The sequence below is a fragment of the Asparagus officinalis genome, chromosome 4 (assembly GCF_001876935.1).
Source record: "Asparagus officinalis chromosome 4, Aspof.V1, whole genome shotgun sequence".
In the NCBI taxonomy this organism is placed as follows: Eukaryota; Viridiplantae; Streptophyta; class Magnoliopsida; order Asparagales; family Asparagaceae; genus Asparagus; species Asparagus officinalis.
Genome location: NC_033797.1, coordinates 5,065,435 through 5,077,355, shown reverse-complemented (window position 1 = coordinate 5,077,355; position 11,921 = coordinate 5,065,435). Strand labels below are relative to the sequence as shown.

Below are 11,921 nucleotides of genomic sequence, written 5' to 3'. Positions count from 1 at the left end.
GTCGGGTTAGGCCTGACTTCCACTTTCCTGTTCGTTTTAGGTTTTGTATTTGGTACATATTAAAACATGACTTTTCTAGTGTTTTCTAAACATATTGTATTTAGAAATGAGATCAGAGAGATTGTTCTTTGATCTAGAGAGATTGTGAGAGAAAGATTTGTAATCTAATTATTTCTCAAAATCTAGAGAATGTATTTTTCTTTGACTAACTCAATTCTTGTGTGTTTTCTTTTGTCTTCTTCACAACCCACTCTTGATAATTCCGCGATCAAGAGTGCTTGTCCGGCGACTCGTATCACTTGTATGCATATTGAAGTGGATTTGATGAATGATAAATCTAAGCAAAAAAATCTTGTTTTGTTGAACATGAATTTGTTGAGGATAATATAAAATAATATCATTCTTTTTCCTGTTTAGATAAGTCTTAGTAAAAATTAAAGTAAAATCATCATATTTTTAAGGAATTAGAATTGATGCATTAATCCACATGGCAGCTCCACATTTATGATAAAAAAATGCTAACCGAATAACTTATTGACTTAAATTCAGTAATTTGTTCTTGCAATTGTAGGTCACATATTTTCATTGCAAAGTTACAAAATATTTTCAAGGAGACAAATAGCCCCTTAATCGTTACAAAATGCAAAATAGAAACAAATCATGCCTACCAAGAAAACAACAAATCTATTTGTGGTTATAAAAAACATCATACTTATTAAAACTCCAAACCCAACATGTTGAAAAGAGAAACAAAACGAGTTGTGCACTTCTATCCTAGTCATTCACCTTTTCTATTTCTTTGCTAAAAAAAGCTGAACTTAACCTAACTTGCTAAAAATGAAGCTAGTTCCTAGTGAAGAGCAAGTTTAACAAGTGATTTATTAGCTTACTAGATTTTATGCACATGCAATGCGCGTGATTGAATATCATGGTTAAATATTTTTTGTTTGTTTCCTTACTAAAATTTGTTTCTCGGTTCTACTTTGATGATTTTTGCTCACTTATGCCTCTAAACTTTAAGCATTGTGATCATTTTATTTTTCTTTGATGTTTATTTAAATGAGAGGCATTCAACTTAAATTTTCATATTGATAATTCAATTGATAGGAAACAATTATAATCCGAAACTAATTTAAATTATCATATTATTTGGACCGATATGAAATCAAACTTGACTTGAGAAAGTATTGTGTTACAAAAGTGAAAAATACTTGAAAAATAACATTATAAAAACTAGATGAATAATTAGAGCTAATAAGATAATATGATTAATTAAAAGCGAGTTAAAACGACACAAAAGAGAATAAGAAGTTTGTTCCTAATCATTGATAGACTTAAAGAAATCATAAATTAAAAATATTTACGCTAACTCTAATACACTATTATATGATGAAAGCATCCACGTAAGCATATAAAAGTACTAAAAAAGTTCATGAAATTCGCTTCTAAAGATTCCTAATTTACATTTAAAAATAAACTATTCTATAAAGTATTCAGAAAATAATGTCTTTCATTCCTTTTATTTTATTTTGTATTGAGCCAACATCAATCATTATCCACTTTTATCTTTTTGATAAAATTAGAATGCATTTAGATGCTGAAAAAGGATAGTAAACCTTAAATTGAAAGTAAAATTTATGTATCTTAATGAACGAATATCAAACAAGCACTTTTTTTTTGCTAAGTTTGAAAGGTTAGTTTTTTTTTGTGATTTTGGATTTCTTAGAGCTTATTTTGTAAATTTTGAAAAATTGAGAGTGTTTTCAAAAAAAAAAAATTAAGTTGGATGCTTGTGATTTTCATGTTTCATGTGTTGATGATAAATTTTTGAATGTTAGGATATATCTTGCTACTCTAAATTTTTAAGGGCATTTTTTGCAATTATTAAATCACTAGTTTGTATTTTATAAAATTCAAAATTTTAGCGCCCTGCTGATAATTTTTAGATCTTATAGTACCTGTTATAGGTTTTAAAATTTCTGGGTTTTTGTCATTTTTATAACTTCAGGTTATTTTTTTGTAAATTTTAAATTTTCAGTTGCATGATGGTAATCCCTTGAATTTATCTTTGTTGTTTGCAAGTTTTGAAATTTTAGAATTAAAATTTCAATGTGTTTCCTTATTATTTAAACTTTTGAGGGTATTTCTACAGTTTTAAAACATTGATAGTGTTAATGGTAAATTTTAAATTCTTCTGAGGCTACTGTTAATTTCCAAATCTCATGTTTATTATTTTAAGTTTTAAAAAAATCAGAATGTTTTGTGTAATTTTAAAATTTTAAGGGTATTTTATGTATTTTTTTAACTTTTTGGATTATTTTGTAATTCTTCATATATAACACCTGTTAATTCTTTACATTAAGAAATTAATATCATGGAGCTATTTTATATATTTTATTAATCATATATATTTTTAACTATTAGGCTGTAAGTAGTTCACATGAGATTCGGATATGATATAATTATAATTAATATAGATTAAAATTTAAATAAAATATCCACAATAATGAAGGGTAAAATGACTATGAAAAACTTTTCCCGAGCTCGTACTTTAAAGAAAGTATATGTATATGTATATGCATATATTATATGTAAGAGTTTTTTTTTTACTTATAAGGATTCAAAAACATATTCATAAATTTTACTTATATTTTTCTTTTATAAGCAGGGAAAATAGAAGCTCAAGATTTTCCAACTTATTATTTTTTTGCATTTATAAAAGAATATTTTGCCCTCTAACGAAATAAGTAAAAATAAATAACGATCGACTTATAAGGTTTCATAAAATAAGTCTTCAACTAAACAAGTCCGAAGAAAGGAGGCCATAAAAAAACTATTTATATGAAATATTACCCACTTGAGCGAAGACTGATGTGTCATATGGTTAATTAATATATTGCTAACCCGCCACACATGTAAATCTTCATTGTTCTTATCATAAGCTGATGAGCATAAAAAGATCATAGCTAATATAGTTGAGATATCATGATCAATAATGAAACTTGTCGCCAGTGAAAGCAAGAGATTGTAGACAAAACTAAATTTGTTAGATATTTACACGTGCGAGCGAAAAGACCAATGCGTCATATTGGTAATTAATATCACAACGTGTCAAACATGCAAATCGCATCTGTTTGAAAATGTTTATTTTTTGAAACTTATAAGTTATGCTGGTTTTTAATGGCTTTTGGTTTTTTTATAAAAATATTATAAAATCTGTTTGAGTAGAATAATAATTTGTTTGGTCAAGCCTAGGTTTTTTTTAAATGAGCTTATAAACTAGTTTTTCAAAAGCTAAGTCATAGCAGCTTTTTAAAATGAGATTTATAAGCTTAACATTTTGACATTTTACTAAAAATATAGAAATAAAAAAATTTAGCTAAAAATTCTGTTTGACTAAAAAATAAGTCCCCTCTAAATAAATACTATGCAAGTACACACCGACCAGGAAAGTGGATATGTTATATGACATATAACGCGTGTGAATTATGATTCTCATTTGAATAATTTTTCTCTCCATTTATTAATTCTTTAATAATAACACAAACAAAATATCTTAAAAGTGAATAACCCAACAGAGGGCAAACAGTCCGTGGAAGGCACGGTTGACTTGTCTTGAAGTAGGCACGTGGTGTGGATTTCAAATTAGGGTTTCCATTTCCATTTTCATGTTGAGAGGCGGAGAGAGAGAGAGAGAGAGAGAGGCCTTTTTCCCTTCTTATCTTTTTTTCGCTCGTCATCTGCTCCCCCTTTTTCAGTCGCATGCGTCGAAATCTCTCCTCCAGGTTTGCCCTAAAAATCCCAGCTTTCTCTCCCCAAAATCTTGTACCCTCTGTTTGAATAATATCCTGTCTGTTCACTGTCTCAGTTCAATCGAGGAAATTAATCGAAACCCAAACCCGTAGACTCTTTGCAACCGTCAATTTCACATTGAACACCACCTTTTGGGGGGTTTTCACACGAGCCTCCAATCTCTGTGAAATCTTCACTTCCTTGGTCTCATCAGCTCTAAAATTTAACTTTTTTTTTTTTTTGCAGTTGGGTTAGTCGGTATTTATGGATTCGGGGCCGGTAGTGCTTGACATTAGCTCCGACGATGAGCCGGATGGGTTTTTGATTAACAAGTGCGAGGATGCTATTAATTATGTCGATTTGGACCAATACTTAGGTTCTGTAAGGAGTAATGGTCGCGTGAGGCCGAAGAAAGTCGATCCGCGAGACGACTCGGATGATGATTGCGTGGTTTTGGAGGAGGATCCTGATAAACTGACCGCGGCGGGTGATGATGAGAGAGACGGGGATGGATCTGAGGATTTGTGCATTGTTGGACAAAAGGGCCAGGTGTTTTTTTATGACAACCTTGATGTTTGTGGCTATGGGTAACTTTGAATCAGTGGAGTCTATTTGATGCTTTGAGCCATGCTTTTTCTTTTCAAATTTCTCGTCTTTACAGGCAGTCTTAATATGTAGATTAAAAAAAAGAAACTAAGGTATTAGAGGAAACTGTGCCCTAGCAATTGAGTCAGTAAGGAATGTTTGATGGCACGATTTTCTATCGGGTCTTATTGATGTTGGTTTGCCTTTCTGGCCGTCTACACTCTTACTAGTTGCAAAAACTTATAACATTATGGTAAAAGTTGCTGGTAATCGGACCTCGTATGCAGCGCATGTATGTTGGTCCTATTTATCTCAAGTGAATTATTTCCAGATGCAAATACATAGCTGATTTCATTTGATTTCATGCTTCAATTCTGTACAGTACTGTGTTTTCAGTTGCTTGCACATATTCCTTTCCTTCAATCTAGGAAATACTTTGGAAGGCCCAACCAAACACTCACTATGTCTGAGATGTTTCCCAAACATGCGATTATTTGTGTACGTTACTTTTAGCGTTGATTGCGTATGGTTCCTGTTGAAGATTTGATTGGTGTTGCACAACAACCACTATTTTGTGCTTTCCTGTTCCTTCGTATGATTTGGAACTTGGGAGCTCTCTTTTATAATGCTTCATTCACTCGTCATCATCAGAATGATAATTCTATGCTGCTTAATTCATTCATTAACATTTTTTATTTTTCAATCCCTATAAAATTTATCACACAATATTTTCTAGGTCTAATAAATGCAAGTGAGGTACTTTCTTAATGGCTTAAACTGTCTTACCTGGCTTTTTATTTAGATGTTAAACCTGACTGACTGACCAGCAAAAAAGTAAAGGCAAAAAATTAAAAATAAGGAAAATACTTGCTCCCTCTTCTTTCGCGCCGTATTTCTTGCTCTTCACTGGTTTCTGGTCACATGTGACATGGTAGAGGTCCAGTGGGTAATCAAATAGTGTGGTGCATCATTAAAAGAATTGTTAGTAGATGTAGAAGCATGATTCAGTCTGAAGGTATATGAGCAATTTCTTTGGTCTGGGCAGACAAGTGATGAGCATATGAAATTTGAAAATCTTCAGCTTACAAGTTCCGTAGTACTAATGCGGCTGATTATCAAGTTTTATTTGCCAATAGAAGTTATACTGCACAAGCTTGAGGGCATATTCCCACTGTGCTCTAATGCTGTTCCCTTGAACTGATTCTCAGTATTGCAGTGTTCTATTTCCATCTCCAAAAGCATCAGAGCGTATAAATTTGTTGAATAGATTGAATGTGTGAACTAAATCTTTTCCTTAATTTTGGAAACACTTCAATTGATCTTTGTACATCTTTTATTTCCTTGAAAGTCCAAATTGAACTCTATATGTCAGATTAAATATACTGTGGTGCAGCTTTAGTTTGTGTCTTACATGCACTTAGGGCATGTCTGGCTACTTCTTATTTTATGGTTCCTTATAACTTACAAGTTCCTTGCTATTTATTTTTACCTATCTGTTAATGGGCAAGATAGTCTTTTGACATCACTAAGTAAATCTACTTATAAGTAGCCAAAACATAAGTTGGGGAATGCTAACTTATTTTTTCATAGCTATAAGTTAAGAATAAGTAATAAACAAACCTTTACGAAACATGATCTTGGCACCTTATAAGTAGAAGGATACTTATAAGTGAAAATAAGTATGTTGCCAAACATGCTCGTAGGCGAGGCATCTCCACAGTAATGAGCATGCATGTTAGGTCCTAGATTAATTTAAAGATCCACAGGCAATATAATTACTTATGTTGTGAAATAGAACCTGTTTAGACCTATTAGGCTCTTACTGCTCAGATTGGTAGATCGAGGCATATTGTAGGGATTCAATAGATCTTAAACAAAAACTGACGTCATACAATTATTGATTTAAAAGCGGGAAAAAAGAGTGGCCAATTGAGCTGGTCACATAAGCACCTGAATGGCTTCTCCTAGTCTTCCTCTTTCTCCTTCGAAATAATATTAATTGCGTAACTTAAATAAGACGTGGATGTTTTGAAGAATTCCAAGAAGGTTTTACACAATAAGTAAACAAGCAATGGCCATACAAAACTATTATGATACTATTGTCCAACTCCTATATTATTCTGGAAAAACAGAAAACCAACCAAAGAAATAATTAAGAAAGAGAAAAGAGAAGAAAGAGTTAAAACTTATTATACTATCTGGGAGGCAGTTAACTGGAAGTGGTTTGCTGGCAATGAATATGGCAATGGTCCTCTACTTGAACCAGTCTGCCAGATGAACATTCTCTAATTCGATGTCATTTGTGGTTTACTTATTGCAGTTAAATACAATGGCAACAATGGTTACACTAGAACTTGGGATTAAGACATCAGAGCAGATAATTTTATTAGACATTCATGGGGAGTACAGGATTCTGTCAAGCAAGTGCTAGAGCCCTCTTTTGCATACCTAAGGAGGCATGTTAACACATGCCCATTCAAAGCTTTGAGACCTCCACCTTTGGCCCAAACTTTATCATGCATGAACGCCTGCTTGTTTGGATATGTTAACTATAAGGTAACTAAGTAGAAGTTCCTAGGATGAGAGGTTAGAGGCTGATCTCTGTCATTGCATGAACACTTACTCTCCACTGCCGTCTTTTGTTTAATTGTTTATAGTGGATACCTGTCATTGCACATTGATTTATCCCAATATGCTGAACCTTATAGTTTCATGTATCTTTCTATAGTAGATTTTATATTTGATCCTGCTTTGTTTGGATATCCCCACATTTTAGTTTGACAGATAACATATTCAAATGGTTTTTTTATTAAGATCCTACATAGGGTGGATATTTTTATCATAAACCATTTACATGTCCAAAGCATGTCAAACATGCATGTCAGACACATTTCAGACACAACACGGCTTCCTGCCTCATTTGTGTAACACACATGTATTGCGTGTGATGTTTAGAAATTTGCAACATTTCATCATGTTGTACCTGCTTTGCCTATCCGGCCCCATGCAACATGTAGCAACTTACAAGTTACAACAGATAAATTTAATAGTTTGGAAGGGGGACTAACACTTTATATGACACAAGTCATTAGAAAATGCCCTCTCCTTTTATGCAGCAATGGCTGTCAAGGAATATGAATTAGAATATGTACCTTCCATCAAACTATATTCTATACATTCAGTTGGTGTTTTCTCAACACATCTAGCTGCCTTGCAGAAATTGCAGCTGTAAAACAGCGAGGTCCCACTTATTGTAAACCTAATAATTGACATTTTTGACTGTTTGACATGTCAAAGTCACTTATAGAATATTTACCTTGTTAACAGCTTTCGTGAAACACAAGCATGACCCACCCCACACAAACATGTACGTGCATACATGCCATTATGCACACACCAACGTTGACCCACAGGTGACCACACTCGTTGAAACACAAGAGTTGGCACACATGACTACAGAGCACACACCCACACGGAGCAGGTTAAACATCAGAGAGTTTAAGTTCCCCTAATGGATACATTATCGACCTGTCTAACTCACTATCTGCACAACAATTTAAAATATGAAACTGTATGTGCAAAGATTGGCTGTAAGCAAAGATTGGCTGAAAAAACCACCACGCCTACAGAGATGAAGATGATTAAAAAAACACTTTTCTGTTAACTAAACCATGCTGTCTAAGTAGCGCACTAGAATTCTCTTAGTGATGCTACTCTTTTATTGCAAACAAAACTAAAACATGCTTGTACTTGACACATTATGTTTTAAATTTAAACATGCTTGCAGTTTGGCATAGGTTCTCAAGCTGCCTCCCCTTAGGCGAGAGATGAATGCGTCTAAGACACTCTTGGCCATAAAGAGATGCCTTCCACATGTACAAAGCCATAAATTTTTACCGTGACCTTCTAAATTCTAAATGTCTAACACTCAGTAGTATGTTGAAGTTAAATTTTGGTTATAATGTGTAATAATGTAATGGTATTTCATATGGTATACACTTATTGTATTTCAGATTTAGGTCACATTACCAGTATTTGACATTTTAATTACATTTATCGGCCTATCAGGTACTTTAATGGAGTGTTGATTAATCATGTAAGGGCTGAACTTAAAGTTAGAAACTTCATTTTATTGTCAAAAGCGGGTCGGGTTGGGTTTAAGAACTCACTAAGTAACAACCCATTACCCAACAATTCAACTCAAAACTCACGCCGATAAAACCGATATTTTCAGCCTCCCTTATCGGCCGATAAGTGCCTTTATCGCCGGTAACTCGTCGATAAACCCATAAAAACGATAACCGATTAAAAATCCTACTTATCCTAGCGGAAAGCTCCCAAATCTGATAATTTGGCGATAATATCGGATTATTGGCTGATATTTAAAACCATGAACATTGCCACTGGCGATGACAATTATCTAAATCCATATAAATTCAAGGAATACTATTGGCATACTTAATTAACTGTCAAACTGAAATGAGAGATGAAATTTTACTGATATAGATGCTGCCTTTTCTATGTTCTTTTCTGTATATTTGGTTTGCATTTTCAATCCAATTTGGTTTTCTTGGATAATTAAGCTATTTTCACATCTTCCTCAACAATATATTTGTTCTTTCGCAAGAATTGAAGTATGCTGATTGCTTTTTTACAATTTAGAGGGGCCAGTTTTACAGTTTGGTGGGCTAAGGGCTTACATTTGTTCAAATTTGGCTAAACAAGGTATATAACAGCAAATAGGGAGAAGCTATTTGTTTTCAATAAACGTCTTGCTTGTGGACTAAAGACAATGTGTTATGTCATGTTGCTGGGTTGAGCGAGGCTAGTTCTAAGTGGAGTAACCGAAGATGTGTGGTGATGCATGGGCTTGAGTGCTAGCAAATATGATGCATGAGTATGATCGTAACCTTGCATAGCAAAAAAGTTGGCCAAGCTTTCAGCATTTTTACTGAGGAAAGTGATTTAGCCACATAAAATGAGATAAAGTGAGAAACTAATGGTTTCACTACTGAAGCACTAGGATCTTGGTGGTTAGGGAGGCAACTTTCCCTTCCCTTTGACGGTGCAATGCCATGCAGTAGATATAGTTAGCAAACTTGTTCATTTTACCGTTTTAACAATCTGACATGCAATCTTGGCTTCCTCTGAACCTTATGTAGTAAATATTACGTCAAATAATAAATAATCCCTTTTGGATAGTGTCTTTGTGATCGAGAGTTCATTGCATGCTGCTGTTGAAACAGAGAGAAATACAAGTTTAAATGTGAAAACTTGGTGCAATGTAAAGAATTTTTTACATGACTTTTAAATACTCACCAGTGACATAGTTTATTGGTTTTTTCATTTACAATCTCAGTGACCTCAAGCCTTTGTATTTGAGTTTACTTTTGAAGCAATACATTGAGGCCTAATGTTTAAGAGTTCTGGCACTGGGAATCAATCAATACATTTCAAGTGATTCAGTTTTGCAAGGTGATTCATGAATTGTAGAATTATTTATGTCCAAGAAATGGATTTATTTGAAATATGATTAACCCTTTGTAGATAACTTTTGTTTGCGATGGTGAACTAACTACTCAAATTAATTTATTTCTTTCAAGTAAAATGTTGAGGAAGAGATAGAAAAGGTTTACACAAGACCCTAAGTAGACCTCTCTCTTTTGTATTATTTGAGTATTGAAATTTCTTTGACATCATTAAGCATTGATTATTAATTTCTCTGTCATATCATTTCACTATTGATCTGACATGTCTTCTTCCTTGGCAGGTAGCTTGCAGGGATTTTCCTCATTCCCGTCATCTTTGTGCCAATTTCCCCTTCAGTACCACTTCCCATGAGAAGCACTGTAATTTGGTAAGATGATATTTTGGCCCATTTTATAAGGAAAAATCGTCACTCTATATAGTATCATATAATTAATTACTACAATCTGATCATTTTGATTATGCAGTGCCATTGTTTTGTCTGCGATTCTCCTGCACCCTGCAACTATTGGGGCAATGGCATATCATTCAGTGATCATTGTCATGCTACCGACAAGGATGAAACATGGAGGCTCAAGAGGAAACAATTCAAGAAAACAAGTACAGCAACTCTGCCATCACAAATGCTTCCTGTTCTGAAGCGTCCACCTATTAGAAACACTCGACCAATCATTACGCACAATCTTCCTTCCTCATCTCCTATTATGCCAAATCAGCCCTCGAGACCACCTACTCTCCGCCCTTGCTCTGCTGCAATCACTTCCACTGCGTATTTACCAGCCCAAAGACCCCATCAAAACCCAACTAATATCTCTCATCATAGACAGACCTCTTTGGGATCATCTTGGTCAGCAGCGACTCAAAGAAAGAGAGTGAATCGTAGTGGTTCAGCTTTGGCTCCTATTTCTCTCTCTCCCTTTAAAAGGGTTGGCGCCTCTGGTTCAATGACTCTGCCTCAGAGACCTCAGCAACCTCGTCCTATTGTGTTATCTAGAACTCAAAGCATGCCTGTAAATTCACCAAGATCTCCATGTACTCCCTTAACTACACAGAGATCTCAGAACGATGACAGCATCAGACAGTGGCAAGATATAATTGCAGGCGTGGCAGCTGAGCTTGGGGTCTCCGAATGTGTTTCCCAACCTTACACACCTACTTCTTCGTCACAAGCTTCAGATATGTCGAGTCAAGGCATGGGGTTGCATACAAATGTTGATCCAACAACATTTTCATCAAAATCTTCTATAGATTTTGATGGTGGATGGCTGGATGGCACAAGTCGGAATTTACCAGGACAAGGTCCAGCCATTTCTGCCAACGACGATGATCTTTCCAGGGATAATCAACTAGGGAGCTTATTAGCACCTGTAGAAAATACTGCTTTTGTGCCTGGTAAAGTAGCCGGTTTGCGTGAAGAGGATCCAGCATCGTTTCTATATGACCTTGATTGCAGTTGGAGTAGCATAGCGAATGTATAGCCACCGTAGTCCTTCAGTGGGCCTCCTTCTAACTCCTTTTTAACCATCAAGTGAAATCTTTTATCAGCTAGAGAGGTTGGTCTATGTATATAGGCTCTTTGTCATCTATAGTTGTATATGCCTTGAACTTGTTCATGTTTGATGCCATCATCTTGCTCTGGTTTAAAGTTATGCCACTGAAACTGAGTGTTCATATGGAGTAACTAGTACTTTATCAATCTCATGCCTTATGAAGGCGGTTTTAGTTATGTTGTTAGTGATGTTCGATATTTTCAAAGCAATTTGTTTGTGTTGACTTTTCCATCTGTTGTGTCGAGCAATGCATTATATTGTGTTGGAGGAGTAAGTTGGAGATTCCTGGGATCATACTGTTAAGAGTTTTCAGTGTGTTCGAAAGATTTTTGAAGAATGCGGAGAAATTGTTGGAGGAGGTTCGCAAGAACACCGCCACCACCAACAACAACAATACCGACAAATTTTCTTCGTCGGGCTTTTTAAATGCTAATAAGCGTGCATTGTAGCTGATTCTTGTCATTGAGAAGCTCAAGCCTCGTAAATGAGAATTATGAGCTTCATCAG

General features: G+C 34.6%; 1 protein-coding gene across 3 annotated transcripts; it reads left to right on the top strand.

Annotated features, from left to right (window-relative positions):
• Positions 3,640-11,524, top strand: LOC109836429. Of its 3 annotated transcripts, none has more exons than XM_020404322.1 (4): positions 3,640-3,785; positions 4,039-4,341; positions 10,148-10,234; positions 10,332-11,524. In XM_020404322.1, exons 2-4 carry the CDS (start codon positions 4,057-4,059, stop codon positions 11,340-11,342), a joined length of 1,383 nt encoding a protein of 460 aa, XP_020259911.1. In that variant the 5' UTR covers positions 3,640-3,785; positions 4,039-4,056; the 3' UTR covers positions 11,343-11,524. The 3 variants fall into 3 exon arrangements, with proteins under 3 accessions (XP_020259911.1, XP_020259912.1, XP_020259913.1); XM_020404323.1 differs by having other exon boundaries at positions 3,642-3,785; positions 3,869-4,341; XM_020404324.1 differs by lacking the exon at positions 3,640-3,785 and adding an exon at positions 6,698-6,933 and having other exon boundaries at positions 4,253-4,341.

Coding starts and splice junctions, on each gene's coding strand:
- LOC109836429 (XM_020404322.1), top strand. CDS start 4,057: ATGGATTCGGGGCCGGTAGTGCTTGACATTAGCTCCGACGATGAGCCG. Junction 4,342..10,147: donor TTGTTGGACAAAAGGGCCAG/GTGTTTTTTTAT, acceptor CTTCCTTGGCAG/GTAGCTTGCAGGGATTTTCC. Junction 10,235..10,331: donor ATGAGAAGCACTGTAATTTG/GTAAGATGATAT, acceptor TTGATTATGCAG/TGCCATTGTTTTGTCTGCGA.